The sequence below is a fragment of the Parus major genome, chromosome 11 (assembly GCF_001522545.3).
Source record: "Parus major isolate Abel chromosome 11, Parus_major1.1, whole genome shotgun sequence".
Lineage (NCBI taxonomy): Eukaryota > Metazoa > Chordata > Aves > Passeriformes > Paridae > Parus > Parus major.
In genome coordinates this window covers 6,465,274-6,485,112 of record NC_031780.1, presented here as the reverse complement: position 1 = coordinate 6,485,112, position 19,839 = coordinate 6,465,274, and the positions used below count along the sequence as shown (strand labels likewise).

General features: G+C 47.1%; 2 protein-coding genes across 6 annotated transcripts in view; both read right to left on the bottom strand.

The window, feature by feature from the left end:
* Positions 1-994, bottom strand: part of CPNE2 (copine 2) — a 43,119-nt gene extending 42,125 nt beyond the window's left edge. The window contains exon 1 of the mRNA XM_015639646.2: positions 913-994. Within this exon, the coding sequence (XP_015495132.2) occupies positions 913-985 (73 nt within the window). The 5' untranslated portion in view covers positions 986-994. The remainder of the gene's footprint in view (positions 1-912) is intronic.
* A 3,196-nt stretch (positions 995-4,190) lies between these two features.
* The window catches only part of NLRC5 (NLR family CARD domain containing 5), a 33,679-nt gene continuing 18,030 nt past the window's right edge, over positions 4,191-19,839 (bottom strand). For 4 of the 5 annotated variants that reach the window (XM_033517200.1, XM_015639571.2, XM_015639572.2 and 1 more), the window contains 25 exons: positions 19,333-19,416; positions 18,206-18,295; positions 18,034-18,096; positions 17,410-17,493; positions 16,714-16,797; positions 16,046-16,135; positions 15,066-15,143; positions 14,480-14,563; positions 14,321-14,404; positions 13,733-13,819; positions 13,212-13,292; positions 12,618-12,698; positions 12,146-12,229; positions 11,826-11,909; positions 11,242-11,325; positions 11,066-11,149; positions 10,330-10,413; positions 9,800-9,883; positions 8,897-8,980; positions 8,147-8,230; positions 7,292-7,375; positions 7,099-7,182; positions 6,510-6,593; positions 6,148-6,231; positions 4,191-5,689 (listed from right to left, as the gene is read on the bottom strand). In XM_033517200.1, the coding sequence (XP_033373091.1) occupies positions 5,608-5,689; positions 6,148-6,231; positions 6,510-6,593; positions 7,099-7,182; positions 7,292-7,375; positions 8,147-8,230; positions 8,897-8,980; positions 9,800-9,883; positions 10,330-10,413; positions 11,066-11,149; positions 11,242-11,325; positions 11,826-11,909; positions 12,146-12,229; positions 12,618-12,698; positions 13,212-13,292; positions 13,733-13,819; positions 14,321-14,404; positions 14,480-14,563; positions 15,066-15,143; positions 16,046-16,135; positions 16,714-16,797; positions 17,410-17,493; positions 18,034-18,096; positions 18,206-18,295; positions 19,333-19,416 (2,080 nt within the window). In that variant the 3' untranslated portion in view covers positions 4,191-5,607. Of the gene's footprint in view, positions 5,690-6,147; positions 6,232-6,509; positions 6,594-7,098; positions 7,183-7,291; positions 7,376-8,146; positions 8,231-8,896; positions 8,981-9,799; positions 9,884-10,329; positions 10,414-11,065; positions 11,150-11,241; positions 11,326-11,825; positions 11,910-12,145; positions 12,230-12,617; positions 12,699-13,211; positions 13,293-13,732; positions 13,820-14,320; positions 14,405-14,479; positions 14,564-15,065; positions 15,144-16,045; positions 16,136-16,713; positions 16,798-17,409; positions 17,494-18,033; positions 18,097-18,205; positions 18,296-19,332; positions 19,417-19,839 lie in introns of those variants that run through there. The other variant, XR_004499058.1, reaches the window with a different exon arrangement.

Sequence of the window (19,839 nt, the reverse complement as noted above, 5' to 3'; positions counted from 1 at the left end):
CCCACTGGCTTTAGTCCAGCCACTTGCCTAAATTAAGGTTACTCACACAAAGACTTATTGCATCAGGTCTTCAGGCTGGCAGGGCTGACAGGAAAACACCTCCCTGCCTGCCGCCCTCCAGGCACCCTGACACTGCCGAGAGAAAGGCTCCGCTCGCCTCTTCCTCAGAGAACAAAGCGTCTTGCTGGGCACAGAGGAGAGAGAGGCAGCACATCCGTGAGCATAAACCCTCCCAGTCCCCCCAAAACGCATGGCATGAAGGATCTCATCGCCAGCTGGAGCAGCATCGGGCTGCAAACAGCTCCTGAAAAGCGACTCTGCGATTCCTCAGCCTCCAACTCGCCAGATCCCCCCTGTGACTCAGGATAAGGAGGGGGGCTTGCAGCAGCTGCCCGGAAAAAAGCCCTACAAATACCCCCAAGGCTTGGGGAGTGAAGCCACCGGGCCCTGGCATTTGCCTGGGGGTCGCACGCCCAGCTGACATCTTTACAAGTGGATACAGACACACGGAGAGTGGGGAGGGAGCAACTTGCACACCGTGCGTGGATGAAGGGAGCCGGGCTGGGGAGGGGGAGCACAGAGTGACAGGGGGACTGTCCTGAGGGGTGGCCGAGGAACGAAAGGTCCGTCTCAGGGGACGGAGGCTCTGTCCCAGGGGATGCAGGGTCTGTCCGGGAGGACGGACGATCTGTCCAAGCGGACAGAGGGCAGAAGCGCCACCCCACAGCTCGGGACGAGCCAGTGGGGGACACTGCCTTGCGGTCCCCATCCGGCGGCTGACACCGCTGTAACACTGTCCCGGCCACCTTCCCACCGGACTCTCCGCTATCTCAGCACCTCCCCCCGAGCCACGGCGGGCCAGCCCCACGCTCCGTTATCCCCAGGGCATCCTCGGGGGCTGCCGGTACTCACCGGGCCGGGCCGAGCAGCTCCCGCGGGGCTGCGGGCTCAGAACCTCCCCAGGGCCGCGCCCGCCCCTCGCCATCACCGCCCACCCGCCCGCACGGCGATGGCGAGGGGCGGGCGGTGCTCGGGCTCCCCCCTCCCGGAGCGAGCATCATCCGCCTCGGATTTAAAAAGAAAAATAAAAAAAAAATAATTAAAAAAAAAAAAAATAAGGATCCACCCCAAAACTTCTTTGCTGGCTGCTTTTGCTAAGCTGTTTAGGGGAGAAAAAAAAATTAAAATTAAAAACAATGCTTAAAGCAGCCTAAAAAATACATCTAGAAAATTGTTTTCTGTGTTATGTACTCAGGTACAAAGAAAAATAAAACTTTGTTGGGTCAACACACATTGCTTTTCAGCGAAACCACTGGGTTTTGTGCTGTTTGGGAGAAAGCAGGGTTTTCCCTGCCCAGCCAATGTGGGTGCTCCTGGTGCCTGGACCGTGTCCTGCTGATTCTGCTTCCCGTGGGAAAAAGAAGGAAAACAAGCTGGCCCCAAATGCACGGCCCAGAGGTGAAGGGCTGGCCAGTGGCACACTGACCCATCACCATACTCACCCCAAGGAGCTGGCGTGTGTTCCCTTCGAGGCTGGTGCCACCGGGGTTTGACCCCAGCCTGCCATTAGCAACCTTGGTGGACACATCATCAGGCACCCAGGACATTTATAGAGATATTTTTGATGTGGATATAGGGTAATAAGGCTGAGAGCCTCCCTCTGAGGCTGCCGATTAAATAAACCATCCATATTTGCTCAGAGCTCTTTACTATGAGCTCTGCTCATGCTTTGGAAGATCACAGGCAAATAAGCAAGTCCCGAATTCTCCTGGCTAGCTGGAATGCTTTCCTCTCCTTCACTTTGAGCTGTGGAACGTGCAGGAGTTTTAAGGCAGGGAGTTTTTAGCCTGCACAAGGTTCTCCTTCCTCCAGCCCCAGGAGTGGAGCAGTGGACACAGGACGGGCTCAGGGGCACCAGGGCTCCTGCTCAGCACAGGCACCACAACACCAACATCCAACTAAAAGCTGAGCAACCCCATTCTCTCTGTGTAAAGATCTGTGTGGCCAGAAACCATCACAGAAAGGAACGAGGTTGTGCCTGAAAGAGGAATTCAGTGGGAGAAGTGGGGTCTGTGCCAGACCTGCCCTCCTACCTCCTTGCCTGAGGCTTAAAATGTCACTTTGAGGGGAAAAGGGAGAGGCAGACGGCATTTCACAAATGCCAATATGCCCGTTTTCTCACAGATCAGTTTTTCCTGTGTTTTCTCTCCTGCCAGCACGATGCCTCCAAGTCACAGCAGGTTCAGGGATACCTGGAACTGGTTTTAGCAGAGGGGAAGCAGTGGTTGCGTTTCCTGCCATTGTGTGCAGGAGCCTGGCCCAGCCTGGCTCCAGCTGCTCTCCAGCACAAAATCCAGGCTCCCTCCCGCCCTCCAGCAGTGTGTTTATTTACAGCACAGTGTTTCTTTCTAAAGATCTGGTCTCAGGGGGCAAAATGCCTTCTGTGTATGAAACCAGTACTGACTAGCTCAGACATTGTCTTCCAGAGACTGCAGGCAGCCTGAAACAATAGGGGTGTGCAGGGAGTCCTAATGCATTTCCATTTCTGGATCACGATAAATCCAAAACCTAATAGTAACAGCTCTAAAAATGGCCCACGGTAATTAGGTGGTTGGGAATTGGTTTGTTATTCGGCCATCACACACAACCCCTAATGGCCTCACGTCTTCCTGCATTCCAGAGGATCCATTTAACCCCTCAAAATTGGACAAAGCCCCCAGGTTCCCCTCAGAAACTTTCAGAAACGAGCACGAGCTGGAACACATCGCAGGCACGATGGAAATGGGAAGCGTGCCCCAGCAGTCCTTGGCATTACACGGAAGAAATGAACCACAGGCCGATCGTGGTGTTGTGTTCCATGTACAACTCGGTCCAAATCGCTGATTTTTAAAAAATGCAACCCATGCACACAAAATACAGCACAGAGCCCGTTTTTATCCCGAACCGCTGGATTACAGACAACCCCTCCGCATTTTTGGGGTTTTGCTGACACCTGGTGTTCTGGAAAAGATGCTGTGTGTTCCTGCAAGTTCCATAGCCACTCTCTCAGGTCAGACTGGAGTGCTGAATTTGGGGGAGACACTGAGAAATGCAGGTGTGCAGTTAGATTTCAGAATCCCTCTTTTAACATCTCAAGACAAGAGCAGTGCTGCAAGAGTATTCCCATGATGTCTTACACCACTGCAAACCTCACGGCACAGATGGACACTTCCTGACTTCAGGAATCAGGGGAACTGCAGAGGAGGAACCTCAGATCTCATCATAGAACAGTTTGGGTGGGAGGAGAGCTGAAAAATCATCTTGTTTCAGCCCCCTGCCATGGGCAGGGACACCTTCCACTATCCCAGGCTGCTCCAAGCCCTGTCCAACCTGGCCTTGGACACTTCCAGGGATGGGGCAGCCACAGCTTCTCTGGGCAACCTCACCAGGAAGAATTTCTTCCTCATATCAGCTCGCCACATTTGGTGAAGCTTTTCATAAGTGGCAGTGTTTAGATCTGAGGTACTTGCTTACTCCATTAAATTTTAGCTTGATGAGGAATTTCACTACCTCTTTTTCCTTTGTTTTGGTTTTTAAACCCTTTTCAGAGCAGTCTCTGCAAAACCTGTCCCACTTTTACACCAGCACGTCATTATGTCACAAAGCATGATGCTGATCTTTAAATAGGGACAGTGGCTCCCCCAGGAATAACCAGCACCACCTGTTCACAGCCACTTGCCCAAAGATTTGCTGGACCAGCATTTCTATCTCATTCCAGATGTCTGCCCTGCCCTAATCAGATCAGTTACGTCTCCCCAGGCAAACGCTGCTGCAAACAAAACTCCATAAATAAACCCACCAAAAGACTCAAATATTTACAGCATAAACATGTAAGGAAAACATTGTAACACTGGGTAATAGATGAGAACAGTGTGGCTGCGCAAGGCAGAATTCCACGAGTCCAAGGGCAGTTGTCATCTGTCTCCTCTAAGGAACAGCACGCTTGGTGTTTGGGATCTTCTCCCTGCGCTTCCCACAGGTCCAACATCCACACAGGTTTGGGGTTCAGGGGACAGCAGAGACGTGAAGGATCTTTCATGTGGACATTTCAAGCTAATTGACCCCTCCCTTCTGAAAGAGGTTAGTGCAACCAGTCTGAAACCCCACAAAGCTGTACAAAACCCCACATGAAAACAATCAGTAGCAGCACATTCCTGTCAGCACAGAGCAGTTGGTTTTATTACAAGTTGTTTTACAACCTCAGTCCTTTAATGTTTCTCAATGAAATTCATGGTAATATCAAGTGTTTCCTTTTTATCACAGTATAAACATTGATAAATTTTTTTTGGCAATGACCTGAAATTTCAAATGCCCTGAAGTTTTTTTTTCACAAAACAGAGGCAATTCTGCATGGAAAGGAGGCTGATATGGAGAAAACAAACCCAAATATTCCTTTTTTTTCTTACCTTTTTTTCCTTCTCCCAAGAAAAGCTGTGGCTGCCCCATCCCTGGAAGTGTTCAAGGCCACCTGGCTTTGAGAAACCTGGACTAGTGTAAAGTGTCCCTGCCCATGGCAGGGGTGTTGGACCTAGGTCTTTAAGATCCCTTCCAACTCCTTCTGTGATTCTATTTATTATTTTTTTTTCTAAAAATCATAGAGGAATTTCACACAGTTGCAGATGATTTTCAAGCCTGTTGGAGATCATCTGTAACAATGTCAACAATTTACAACTTTGTAAACAATTTTACATTCTCTCCTGGAGGATGTGTATTTTTTTACTGCAACACCCTGTAGGTGTTGTAATCTTGATTAAGGATAATGAAATACTCTGCTGGCTTTCTGAATGCCTGAGAAAATGCATGCCATCCTGGAATAATGCAATCATAGAATGGTGAAGGCTGTACAAGACTTCTAAGATCATTGAGCCAAACCCTTAACCCAGAATCAACATGTTCGTCTCTAAACCATGTCTCCAAGTGCCAAATCCACACATTTTCTGGACACTTCCAGGGATGGTGACTCAAAAATCTCACAACTCTGAGAAAACCTTGTATCTGTTTTTTGTGACTGTGTGTGAGAACTTAATTATGGCATCTATTCTTTCTGTCACCCACTGCCCCTCCCTCCAAATAAAGACTAAGTATTTACCTTTCAACACAGTTGAAGTTTGGATGGAGGTGATGGTGTACTTTCCATTGTAGGGCAATACATAAATAAATAATGTCTAGTACATAAGCATTCTTAGCACTATTTGCTAACAACTTTCTGGAAAGTAATTCTCTTAAAGAGAGTTTGTGTTTTTACACCAAGAAGACTGTAGTGTCTGCTCAGCAGCAGCTCTATAAGTAAAATAACTTTTAAAAGTATTTTACTCTTCTGTACAGTAAAAGGTCACAAGAAACAAAACAAACAAAAAAATTTAAAAAACAAACAAAACAAAAAAATGCAAACAAAACAAAAAAATGTCAGTGTCCACACTTTGTTCGATGTAGCAAAGAAAGACCCAATAGTTACAGTATATACCCAATATACAGTATTGTAGGAACTTTGAGTTCCTGGGTTCTCCAGTGCAGTTTTGAGGGCAGTGGGAAATGGAGAGCAGCTCCTAGTTAGGCAAAGGATCTTTTCTAGCTGAAGGAGAAACACAGTCTTGGGTCTTGGCTTGTCAACCTCTCCGCGAGGCCCTTGGGCACTGGGTTGTCCCACAGCCTGCAAGGACAGCAAATGTGTTACTGCAGGACCAAGAATGGTGCCCAAGTAACTGGAAGACATGGATCCAGTGTCTGGAAGACATGGATCCCAGGAGGGAGTGGGACAGGGCATGAATGTACATCAGAAGTGAAACCAGGAGGAATGAGAGAAAGAAAACTTTTAAGAACAAATGCAACAACTTCCTGATGGGAACATTACACAACTGGGTCTTCATTTTTGCCTCATTTAAAGCCTGCAAGCTTTTCACTTCCATTTTTCCCTGGACTTTTTGAGGAGGTGAAGCTGTCCTAGAAAACCCTCAGCTTACTTGTGTCTGCATTCCCTGCAATATCCTATTCCCTGCCAGCTAACCCAGGGCAGCAGAGGCATGGGTCACATCTGTCCCCAGACTCGGCACCCTGACTTCTCCTTGCTGAGCCAAGACTCAGCCACAGAGCTCTGTGATTCCTGCTCACCTTAGGAACTGAATTTCTGGGCACTTGGCAAGTTCCTCTGCCAGCTTTGTGGCCCCACAGGCTCCAACACAGTTTTTCTCCAGGCTGTTTTAAAAACCAAAAGAAAATTTTGAAATCCAAAACAAATCTGGTGTGGAAAACAACAGGTTAGTCCCGTGCTGTAATCACCTTAAATAAAATAAGTGCTATTTCATGTGTATAGGCCAGGCAAGGCTGGCCCGTGGTGCTTGGAGCAGGCTAAGCAAGAATAAAACTACAGAAGGTTGTTCCTAATGTACATCCCCTTTTTGGAAGTCCCGTGATTGAAGGTTCAATGACAGAAAAATGAGCCTTCCCAGGGTTTTTCTCAGGGCTGTACTCACTCTAACACCTTCAGCTTTTCCATCTTTGGGAGAGCAATGGCCAACTCTCGGGCTCCTCCATCTCCAAGGGCATTCCAAGACAGTCTAAGGCAGCAGACAAGAAATCCCAGTTGTGAGTCTGGATAAACACTAGTGCCACTGCCACATTACCCCTCATGGATTAGCCTTTCTGCAAGAGCTAATCACCCTCTTATCAAGGCAGGTAAACATTCCCTGGATTACAAGCTTGAGGGTTTTCCTCCATTTCATCACTTATTTCCATGTATGATAAGACACCAGGGAGTGTCTGGGGGCTGTGGTTATCTCAGAGTCCTCAGGGAATGAGATGTGAAAGATGGAAATGACTGCTGAGCACACAGCTTTACCCCAGTAAAAACTTTTAGCAGTGTATTTAATCAATTAGTGAATTACCAGTATATTTACCAGTGAATTACCAGTAATATTATATATTACTGGAAAGTACTTGGTAGAAAGTATTAACAAGTATCCAGGAGGGTCAGAAGTGCCCTGCATTTCCAAATAGGAGCAGACATTAAAATGAGAGTGACCTGTGTGTGCTGAGAGTCTCCCCATCCATCCCCACACTCACATGATCTCCTCCATGGAAGGGCACTGTCGGAAGCCAAGACAGAGGGATTTTGAAGCACGGTCAGTGATTCCACAGAATTTCAAGCTGAGGCAGCAGGGAGAGAGCAAACAGAGGCCATGGGGTGCTGGTGTCAGAGCTGTGGGGAGCACAGAGCCGTGCTCTGCCCTGGCAGCCCCGATGCCCCGGTACTCACTCCATCCTCCGGAGGTGTCGGAAGCACGGCAGCCCCTTGGACAGGGCATGGATACTCTGTTCCCCAAGGTTGTTTTCTGATAAACTGTAAGAGTGATGGAAAAGCTTTGAGTGGTGCAGAAAAAGCAGGTACAGTCAGAGAAAAGCCACCATGAAAACGAAATCATGTGAAGTAGCAAGTAAATAACTACTACCCAGAGCAAGTGAGGACTCTGTGGACAGCAGGGATGAGCCAGATTGGTGCACAGCAATTTTAAATCAATTCACTGCTTGGTACAATGGGAGTGCCAGCCCTGCTGTAACTCCCAACCTCAGTCCTTGCAGCAGGGAATTGCTTGCAGACAGAAACATGGGGTTACACCTGTGTCAAAGAAGGACAGATGTGCAGCACACCATGTGTTGCATGTGAAACTGGAAATAAAAGGTTATGCTGGAGTTAATGACCGGTGTGACTTGAGAGGAAATGACAGTGAGGGAGAGTGGGAAGAAGACCTTCCAAACATAAAGGGGTTACAAGGGAGCTGGAGAGAGACTTTGGACAAGGGCATGGTGAAAGAAAGGGGAATAGTAGCTTCAAGCTGACAGAGGACAGTATTAAACTGGATATTAAGAAGCAGAAATTTTTCCCAGTGAGGGTGGTGAGGCCCTGGCACAGGTTTCACAGAGAAGCTGTAGATGAATTGTCCAAGAATTGTCCAAGGCCAGGCTGGACAGGGATTGGAGAAAGCTGATCCAGGAGAAAATGTCCCTGTGCATGGCAGGGGATTGGAATGAGGTGATCATCAGAGGTCCCTTCTGACCCAAACCAGCCTGTGAGATGTTTGGCACCACCCCAAGTGCACCTGCCATGACCTACCTGATCTCTTCCAGCTGCTCACACACCACCAGGGCTCTGGCCAGCTCCAGCCCTCCTGCCTGCCCAATGTTATTGTTCTGGAAGCTAACCAAGGAAATGTAAGCATCAGAGGATTATTTTGGAATAAAGCTGTAACAAAAGCTCATATTTAACTTGCCAAGAACCTAACCAGGGGGGTGTCCTACCACTGGGATTCCTTTTCAAAGTTATCATTGATGACATCTTAGATACAGGCTGGAAGAGATGCCTCTAGGCTAACTGAGCCCAAGGAGCACTGCTCTAGCTCACCAATTTCTTGTTTTGTTGCTATAAAACAGTTTCAGAAAGTCCTACATGTTAGAGTCCTGGAAGGACTCCCACAAAAGTTTTAAAAATATAGTAACACTGATTTCAGGGAAAATAAATGACCCAGAGGTGCCTGCACAAAAAAGTGAGGGTCCATAAAAGATGCTCATTTTTATGCTTGCATTCCACCAGAGGCATCAAAAACCAAGGTACTGAAAAGCAATTTTAAGGCTTATTTTACTGTATACTCTCTTCCTGGTACCTCTCTATAGCTAATGCTGCAGGGGGTTAAGCAAGAAGGGTTTGTGTGACTCTTACAGCAGAGTAATTGTGGAGGGTTTCTCAATCCTGGGACACTGAAATTACTCTCTAAACAACCAGTGTCCATGCCTTTTCCCACTCCTTTCAACAATCCCTATATTCCCCAGGATATCCAGCCTTCCTGGGGCAGAGGCTGACACTTACTGCAGGATCTTCAGGTTGGTCATGCGAGGCAGACAGAGGGCAAGAGTCACTGCTGTCCTGTCTCCAAAACCATTCCTTGATAGTCTGGAAGAAGCAGAAATGAAATGTTACTGGCAGTGAAGCCCAGAGCCTCATTCCTCACCTGTGTGTCACCCACACGGATGTGTGACCCCCATTCCTCACCCACATGTGGCTGGGGCTGTGCTGAAAGGACCTAATGTGCCTGATTCAAAGGACTCTGAGGGTGGGAGGAAGAAACAATGAGGTTTTGAAATCCTGCAGCAGAAGTTTAACAGGGAAGTAAAAGTGAGCTGCACTTCCCAGAAGCACACTTGTCTTCCTTCCTGAGTTACCCAAGCTGGAATGGAACTGAAATTGCACTTTTTCATGTGTGCCCATAATCTGAAGGTTGCAAGGGCAGTTCCAGTAGTTTAACTGTAACTTTTCCTTATTTGTTATTTTAAAATTTTATTTATTTAATATGGCAAGGCACATAGGTTCTTTAAACTTGTCTGGAATGGAACATCAATAGATCTGACTGTGTAAAGCCTTTAACAGTCTACTTCCCTCCATTTCTGCAGCCACACAGATTAATGGTGAATTCTTGGGCAGCACAGGCTCTGAGCAGCTCCTGTGCTTGAGACACTGCCTATAAACCTGCAGATTCAGCTCTGGAATCCATTAGTCCACTAATGCAGACTGCACAGCTCTTGGAAATCTTCAAGACAATCCAGCAACCAATCCCCAGACCTTCCACACCAGCAGCACCACACATTTCTGTGGTGTGTAGCAGAGTTTTTACCCTGCTCTCACAAGAATCAGTGGCTTTACTGGGGCTGGATCAGATTTCTATGCCTTGATTTTTGCCCAGCTTCTCAAAAAGACATTCAAAATGACACTTACAGTAACTCCTTGATGTGCCTGCAATGGGCAAGAGCTTCCATCAACTTTTCCCCTCCAGCAGGACTAGGACAGTTCCCTGAAAGGCTAAAATAAATGAGACTCTCTGACTCAAGGAGAACCAGAATGTACCATCCTAAGATATTTCACTGTTTGCCTGCTGTGATGGGAGACTTGGGTCTCTGGGGAATGATCTGGGGATTTTTGGGTTCTTTTGTCAAGTGCTGAGTAACTCCTGGCCCTGCAGGTACAGAAAAATGAGCCTTCATTTGGGGAAGGAGCAGTTTTCCCTCTCACAGACAGAACTGGGAACTTCCTTTTCTTGCTCCATTTCCAGGATTTTTATTTCAAAAGGTTGCAAGGCTTACCCCAAGAGCTGAGCCTGACAAAGAGCCTGGATGCTCTAACTTCTGTTCCCTGGGAGAAGGGACAGTTTGGATCCATGTCTCAGCCTTGCACTGGGATTCCCACATAGGCATCCCCACCAACCAAGGCCATGACCAAAGTAGCTGAACCAAGACAAAGGGACTCACTTGATTTTCTTCAGGTTTTGCATTTCCAGCAGGACAGCAGCAAGATTTATCAGGCCTGGATCTCCAATCTTGTTGTGGCTTAAACTTTAAAGAAGAGATGGAAGTTTGTGTTGTAAAGGAAAATGGCTGGCAAAGTACAAGATCTTACTTAATGTGTCCCATTTGCTGGATGACACCTCAGGCCTTGCCAGCAGAATCAAAGAGCTGCTTGTCTCAACTATCTCACAAAAAATTAATAGGTGTTAATGAGGAATTTAAAAAATTGCAAAGAACAATTAAAATCACTGGATCCTGTTGACAGGTGGGAAATTACTTCAGCCAGAATACCAAGACAGGATGAAGACAGGTTGTTATTATTTTCCAAATTGCTACAGTGGAGACTGGACAGCATCTGGTGAGAGAGAGGGGGAGAAAGCAGAGCAAGCCTGGGATTTGCTCCAGATACAGATCTTTTCAGACCAGGCAAATGCTGGATCTGAGGCTCTCCCAGGACAGAAGGGAGTCTCTAGTCCTATCCTGGATCCCAGGGAAGACAATTTTCTACATGATTGTCACAGAGTGGGGTAAGACCAAGGTTTCTGAACATCAAGTTCTGATTTCCTCTAGTCCAGTGCACCTCATGCATGAGCATTTTGCAACCTCCCTGCTTTTGTTACAATACTGTGCATAAGCACATCTGGCTCTCTCCAAATGCTGGCACTCGTGGTCACCTCTCTGCAAGAAAGGAGACACTTACTTGATTTCCTCCATGTTGTGCATTTTCCTCAAGGCTTCTGCGAGTCTGGAGCAGCCATCATTCCCAATACTGTTGTGGTTCAAGCTGGAAACAGCATCCCCAGGAAAATGGACATTAAGCTCCTGCTACTCAGCATCCCAAGCCAGGCCAGAGGCGAGCTGCAGTCACATACTTACATCAGCCTTTTCAGGGATGGCATCCCACAGAGCCCCAGCACAAGCTCAGGGACAGCAGCACTGCTGAGCTCCATGTAGCCCAGGCTGAAAGATGAAATAACAAAGGTACAATTAACTGCCCAGGGACAGTTGTGTGAGCACTCAGCACAGAGGGGAGCAGAACAAGAGTGGGAGAGATGGGGGAGCGTATTCCAGTCCCTGTGAATAATTTGAGTTTTGTTCTCTAATGCAATTCTAATGGAACTGTCTGGATTCTGATAAAACACTGATAGAATACCAAAGCTCTGGAGCTAGAGCCCAGCCCCTCATGGAGCAAGGTGCCACTGTGACCACAAGACAAGATCCTTGCAAAAAAACACTACCAAAACTGTTGGTTCTCCACTGGAATTCCTTGCCACAGACTACTGATCTCTGTCTCTCTCACTCACTGTACATTGTGAATAAAAAAGAATTGGTGCACCTTCCCTATTGGGAGCCAGGAAAAGTAGATCTGTCCACAGGACATGCAGAAGAGAGGCTGTGTTTAACTAAAGCTTCTAGAAAGATCTGGCAGCCTCTGGACAGCCTGGTAACAGCACACTCACTTGAGTTCTTCAATGGCCTGGCAATTCTGCAAGCCTGAGATCAAATAATCGATTCCAGTTGCTGCAGCACTGCTAGAGGTCAGCCTGCAAAACAGCAAGGATCACAGGAGAAGATTAGGTCTCAGCACACTGAGAAAGAGGAGCTTACTCCACTGACAGGCAAACTGCCCCATCCCAAATCCCAGACAGCACAGACATCAGGAACCAGTAGGTTTGGAGAGATTTCCACACCCCTTTTGTGCAGGACTAAGAGGACTGGCCTGAGGCACAGGACTGAGCAAATAATAAACATGTGGAAAAGGTCACAGCTGGAGACATACCCAAATGTCTTCAGCTCTGGAAGGGGTAGCAAAATCCTGACTAGCATTTCTGCTTCATCCTCGTGGAGTTCCACGTGAGACCATCTGCAAAGAGGGAACAACAGGTCTGGGCTTTGTCCAGGGGGGGCAAAAGGTCTGTGCTAACCCCACAGCTGAGACCCAGCAGTGATGGGACATGGAAGGAGTGACACAACACTGACACCTGGCCAGGTCCCATGGGAGCTCCCAGCCATGGTGAGTGAGTACAGCGTATCTGGGCACTGGGAGATTTAGGTGATTTCAAAGGATACTCCAGGGAGCCACCAGGTCTGTGAGTCTTTCCTATTTTCCATTCAAGTAGGATGTAGGGGACCCAAAGGGCAGGAACCTTGCACTGGCCTCTCTTGTGCCCTACTGTGTGTTTAGAGTGCTGCACTCACCAGGACAAGCTGCTCCCCTCCCTAAGAATCCTTTACACTGGCTGGAAACTCACCTCAGCTCCTGAAGCTGAGCACATTTCTCACGAAGCCTTTGGCAGAAGGAGTGCTTGATTTCTGGCTTGTGCAGACTCAGTCTGCAGGACACAAACACAGTCAGTGAGGATCAGCAGAGCCCAGTGCAGCATCTGGTTCCCCCCAGGGACACGATTAGAGACAGATCAGGGCTTTCAAGAGCCCACCTGGGGCTTTCCTGCCACGTCCCATTTATGTCACAGTCCAGTGTAGAGAAACACAGCCCATCCCCACTGCCCAGGACAAGAGCTGCCTCTTCCTTCAGCTGCACAAAAGGAAAAGGACACTGATGCTGCTCTCTCTGCATGCTCATGCAGAAGCCAGCATGTTTTAAGAGTCTTCAAAGTGCTCCTGATCCCCATTTGCTCCCAGGAAGGTAGATGGATTTTTTTTTCCTTTTTTAGGTCCAGCATGGGCCTGAAGGAGAGCAGCCCAAAGGACACCTGCACATGCATAAGGTTTCTTCCACATGTGTGGCACAGAGGCACTCTGAGACTGAACCTCTGAAGATATTTTTCATCCCACAGTGAAATTCAGAGCATGCAGAAAATAATGATAAATAGTCGCTTTCTTACCTGCTAATGACTGATTCTGTCTTCTCCAGGCAGCTTGGGAATCTTATGACTAATTGGAAGAGGGATTTATCTTTACATATCCTGAAAAGGTAGAGATTGGAGAACAACATAAACATGTGAACTCCTGAAGGAAGAAAATATTTTCTATAGGGAAAATCAGGAGGGCTGAATGGGACAGGGCGATGCTGGCACATGAAAGCTCATCACCCACCTCTGAAGAGAATTGTAGTGTTTAAACTAGCTCCAAAACCAGCCTAAACTTGGCAACCTTTCTCCCAAGGGCAACCAGGAACATGGTCTCCTTCCCATTAAACCCTCTGAGTTGTGCAGCCACAAGCCTTCTAAGCACTTCTACCCACCAGCCATTTGGGTTAAAATTGGTTTAAGTGGGTAAATAGATCACTGGAGACAGTGAATAAACAACAGAAGAACCAGTGCTGGCTTCAATCTCATTTCCTTAAGAGTATCAAACTTAAAAAAAAATATATGTGAAAGACACCAGAACCTGAAGTGCCACTTACGTGATCTCAGTAACGTTTCCAGAGGTCTGGACAGCCAGCTCCAGAAGGTTCATGACTCTCTCTTGGCACACCCATGGCTCTTCTATGCTGCAAAGCAGAATGCAGGCAGCTCTGCTTTATTCACACACATGGATCCATCTCTGCCTCTGCCAGCTGAGAGTTCCACACCCTAAACACGTGGAAAGGCTGCTTGGCTCAGCAGAGTAATGTCTGCATGGGAAATGGGGCAAACTGGGAACAGGCAGAGATAACCCAGCTTCCCTGCAGAGGAGGGGAGAATTGGCTACCCAGGCAAAGTGCAGGATGCTCTGGCAGTGGGAATGTGTCCAGCAGAACTGTCACCCTTTGTGGGGCTGGCAGTGGTCTGCAGAGCCAGCACAGCCCATGGCCAGAGCTCTACTCGGGGCTCAGTGGGAACCAAGGAGATAAAGACAAATACCAATAACAGAGTCAGCCATGGGAATGCCTCAGGCCAACGTTACCTGCCTTGGGAAGAAGCACAGTTCACTTTTAGTTTTGATGAAAGGAGCTCTTAGAAGATCAGACCAGTCTCAGACCAGTAGCTAAAAAAGCACAATGACACAGTACCTGATTTTCAGCAGCCCCACATCTCTCCTCAGGGAATGCAAAAGTCTTTCTGCAGCTTGGACTGTCATGTTGTTATTTGAGGACCTAGAACCAAAGCTGCCTGTAATGAACAGCTCAGAAATGAACCCACCCAAAAGGGTCCAAGAGCCATCAGCTCACTTGTACTCCGTCAGGTAAGTGCACTTTTCCAGGAGCAGGAACAACCTTTCCAAGTGCTCTGGCTGAAAGTTGCACTCTGCCAGTCTGAAAAGATGAGAAAGAGAACAGCCTTAGTTCATCACAAACAATTCAGGCTTTCTGAGCTGGAAATATCAGGCAGCACAGCCTAACCCCACAGACAAGGAAGGATGGCACAAAAACCTTAAACACCTTTAAGAGTTTCCAAAAAAAGATCATGGCAACACTCCAAAAGCATCTGTTGAGATATTCTGGTAGAACATACCTGTATTCTATAATGGCACTGCTTTTTGTAGGACCCTGTCCTGTGACAGGGGCTGTAGGAACTCCTATGGGTGCCCAGGGGAGGAACAGACAGTGGGGAAGCAAAGACAAAAAGGGATGAGGGATTCTCTATGATGTGAGAAAGTTCTTCTCAGAAGGTGAGTCAAAGGAAATGTATCAGCTGTTACTGTAAAATATCACCATGCCAAGAGCTAGGGGCAAAAAGAGGTTTTGTCTGCTTTGTCCCTCAAAAAAAGACACCACCTTTGCCAAGGAAATCACCACAAAAAGTCTGTAACATTACCTCAAAACCTTTTCTTGACCCTTTCTTGCGTCATCTCCACTTGTCAGCTTGATGATTAAAGTTGCTTTTGAGCACAAACTGCACAGAGAAGACATGAGCATAAGATTTAAATGGATAATTACTACTTTTCCCAGTGGTCAGAATTTAATGATACCAAACCAGAAAATAATCCAGCACAGCAATGACAGAGGTACCTGGCCCAGCTCACCCCTCCCTAAAATAAACCAGCCCAGGGAAATGCTTCAGTAAGGTCTCATAATGCTAAATTGGCATAAAGGCAGCACTGGTGTTTGGAGAAGCAATCCTGACCTGTCCTGCTTTTATCTGCCTCCTCTGCACTCTCTGCTGAGCTCTGGGGAGAGGCACAACAGGAGAGTTTAAGGTAGCCCAAAGATTCAGCAGCCACATTTAACTGCAGGAGTGAATGGAAATGCCCCTGGATAAAACTGGTTCAGGACAGACACCTGGTCCCATGAACATAAACACTGATGTGCAGCACAGCCCAGTCTCATGGCAGCAATCTGTGAGAAAAGCACTTTGTGCCAGAGCAACAGGCCCAGAGCCCAGGGGATAATTTTGCCTGAGAGGAAAGGAGATAAGGATGCAAATGCAAGTAAAAGAACATGGGAAATTGCTTTCTCTTGCCTCTGAAATCTCAACATACTGAAGAGAACCTTAGAGAGTAAATGCTGGCTCCTGCCCTGAAGAGGTTGATTAACAGATACATACATGGCAATAATTGGTACAGCTGAATCTCTGGGTCTCTACACAAAAATAACCTGGCCCTGTGGAATGGTAGTTCTGCTTGGCAGTTTTGCTTGGCTATTCAAAATGGACATAAATGAAAGCTTTAGGTAGTTGGACATAAAGGTAGTTGAAAATGTGGTCCTCATCATTATTACCTGAAGATCACAAACTTTCACTAATTAAGAGGAAAACAAGCAGGGAAGACTCAGAAATTAATGAAGAAAAACAGTCACCTGACTTGAATTTCAGTGGTGTTTCTGGATGTGACAAAGGCATTTACGAGATGTAGGACTCCATCCTGAGAAATCCCATTATGGCTGAGACTGCACAGAAGAGAAGGAAGGATTTTCACATGTCAGGGCTGTCCCAGGCTCCTCAGGCACAGAAGCAAAACTCAAGCTGGCCCCTTCAGCTTTCCTCAGGCACTGAACCCCCTCAAGACAGTACTGGTGACTTGGGGGACACAGCAAAAGCAATTTTCCTCTTGCACCACAGAGGCAGCTGGAACATTTACTGCCCCACCAGAAAGGGAAGGGGACAGGCTGGTGTAGGGCATGGCTCAGCTGACAGCACCTGAGGGTCTGAGCTGCTCAGAGGGGACACCACACGCAGAGGAGTGATGAACTGAAAACTCTGGGGTCGACTTCTGTCACACCACCCCACTCTGGTCCTTGCTGTTTCCTGCTGACACTAATAAAAAGACTTTTGCTTATTTTCAGCAGGTTTTGGATCAGACCCTGAGTCACCACAGCCTGGTGGTCTTGAGCTGTGCTCATGGTTCTGTCAGAGCTTTTCTCCTAAAGCAGGACAGGGCAAGAAGCACAAGCAGCAGCTTCATGAAGGATCACACCAGCTTCACCCTTCTGCTGGGGCACCTCAGATTCCCTGTGTGTTCTCTTACTTGAGGGAACAGCTACTGGGCACCCGATGCAAGTGGTCCAAGAGGTACCTCAGGCCTTCATCTCCCAGCTGATTCCTGGAGAGACTGAAAGGCAGAAGAACAATGTGGCCAAACAAAACTCAGCCTTTGGAACAGGTTGTCCAGAGAGGTGGGGATTTCCCCATCCCTGGAAATATTCAAGGCCAGGTTGGACAGGGTTCTAAGAAATCTGATCTGGTTGAAGATGTCCCTGCTCATGACAGGGAGTTAGACTAGATGGCCTTTAAAGATCCTTTCTGAAAAAAAAGTATTCTGTAATTCTATATTTATTTTAAACAGCAACACTCATCTGAGAAGCTTTGAAGAAAAAAGCTCAAATTTTCTGGACTTAAATTCTTGCCAGTAAAGGTCTGCTTGAAACAAATCACTGCCTTATGAAGTTACCTCATGCATAAACTCCAGACCAAGCTCATGTGAAGAGCTCAGGTGAAGCAATAAATGCCTGGAAGCAGTAATGGAGTGAAAATCCCAAAGAAGTTGTCCCATCAGCTCAACAGGAGCTGTATTATTTCCAATTAATTGTGTTTTTCAGCAGTCTGGATGAGCACACATACCCTTGCATGGCTGGGAAACTCCAGGCAGTGCTGAACCACACCAACACAGCTTTCCCTCAGTGACTCTGCTCGAGATCATGGTGACACCCCAAACCCCACTTACTCGATTTCTGCCAGCCACCCGTGCTGCTCCAGGATGCTGCAGAGCTCCTCCACCTGCCCCTGCCCGAGGGCACAGCCTGTCAGCCTGTGTGAGACAAGAGAGTTAAAGCATGGCCAGCCACCAGCCCAGCCTGAGCACTGAGAACTGTGCAGCGACACCTTCACACCAGTCTCTCTGCAGAATTCACATTTTTTGCCATCTCCTTGGTGCTGGAACAGAGACTCGTTACAGTCTCCTGTCCAGGGGCACTCAGGAGCCATCACATCACATCACACAGATGTCCATGTGGAGATTATCATCCAGAATGTGAGGCACACATTTGGAAAATGCAGTGATGAGGGCTCGATTCTGCTCATGCAGCAGAATTTGGTGTAACTCAAGGTGACCATAAGAGGCCCAGAAAAAAAGAGAAAAAGAAAAGCACAGGCCCCTTCCATCCTGATGCATCCAAATGGTTCTGAGCTGCACTTCAGCAGATGAATTGAGCCCTAGAGCTTAAGCTACTGGCCCAAGCTCCTTGGCCACCAGCCCATGAATTCTCAATACAAGAGGAAGTCTGGGTCCCTGCACTAGTGCTTCAAACCCACCCACAAGTGAATTACAGTAACTGTTCTATGCCAGCACCTGCAGGATGTCTTTTGGCTTCGCATGCTTGCTCCTAAATGCAAGAAGGCATTTTCACTTGACCTGGAGCAGACACAAAAGACAGTCCTTCAGCAATGCTCTCCAAAGATGACAGGCTTTGTAGTCCCTTCAGGGCTGAGCTGCTGGGCTCCAAGCAGGCTGAGTGTCTTACCAGACTTCCACCACTCTGACCCGCTCACAGACATTGATGGAGTTGAGGAGTAAAACAGCACAATGTGGGGACAAGGAGTTTGTCCTAATACTGTAAGGGAGGGGAAAGAAGAAACACTGAAATCAGCTCCTAGGAAGAAAGGGTCCCATACAAACAGCTCAATTTTCCCACTGTTCATTTGGAAAAAAAGACTGGATACATCCCAATAATAATTTTATATACATTTATATAATTTTATATATACATATAATTTTTAAGATATAAAAATATTCTTTTATCTATCTATATAATTATCTATTATATAGATATAGTATACATATATAATATATGTATAAAATATATATTATATATTATTATCCAGTAATAATATTGGATAACTCAGGATGAGGGAGCAAGGACCCAAAGTTTTGAGCACTGGCACCCAGCGTTCCTTTCCTTAAAGGAGGGTCTCCTTCAGTCCCCTTTGACTAGAAAGGGAGTACAGACCAAGGGCTTACACTGAACAGCTCCTCTTTGGGGCTACTGGACTGGAGATACCCCAGACTGGAAACAACCTCCTGACTGGGCAAACTCAGTCTCAGGAGACTCTGCGGCTCCTCCATGCTACAACATCTTGTCAAAGATGGCCAAGCTCCTTCTGGGCTTTTTGTCCACACAGTGGAGTGCCCTAGCCCCTGACAGAGCTTCTCTGGCCTGAATTCCAGCCTGAAGGGCTGATCTGCTGCCAGAACACACTTGTGGTGTCAGGGGTGGCCAGATGTCAGAACCAGCTGAGCACGAGAACGGGTGGTGCCTTGTCACCGTGTGCCAACCCACATTCCCTACACTTGTCATGGATGCTGGAAGTCATGTTCCATGGGGCCTGCTAAGTGAGGATTACGTGGTTTGCTTTGCCCAGGACAGACAGCTTTCCTCCTGTCCTTTTTTGGCGCCTGCTAACTATCATTAAAGTGCTGCTTTGCTTCTAGAAACAAGAAAGAAATGGGTGTGAAAGCACTTGTGCATTTTCTTTGCCTTGCTTGCTAGTCTACAATAACTGATAAATGCTCCTAAGATCTGCTGTGGTATTAACACTTTCCAAAACCATGTTCCATGGCAGCAGTCAAAGCAGGGACCCCAAACATTACCTCAGTAGTGTCAGATCACAGAGGGACGGCAGAAAACTCAGTAATCTCTCGATGCTCTGGTCACTCAATGAATTTCTAGACAGACTGTAAAACATGGAAGGAAACAAAACCCAGGAAAAATTGTTTCAACCCCTGATTACTTCTGTAACATTTACATGGACATGCACACACACACACACACTGTGTTATGGGCAAATTCTGTAAAAGGAAATGTCCAGAAATGCCATGAAAGTTGGGCAAGATTTAGTCCTTACAGCCTGATCTCTGTGTTTCTTTACATCCTCCAGCCAATTAACATTCCAGTTTCAAGAGTCTTGCTTTTCTGTTACTGTACATTTACAAAATGATGCTGCTGATGTTTTTAAGGCAGGCAATAGGGGTATAATATTACTTTTATTTGCTATTACTCAGTTTTTGTTCTGACCAGTATTTTTCTAATTTTCTTGGTGCAAACTCCTGCCTGGAGTGACCAGGCCTTCAGGAGCAGAGTTCATGGCTCAGTGGGCC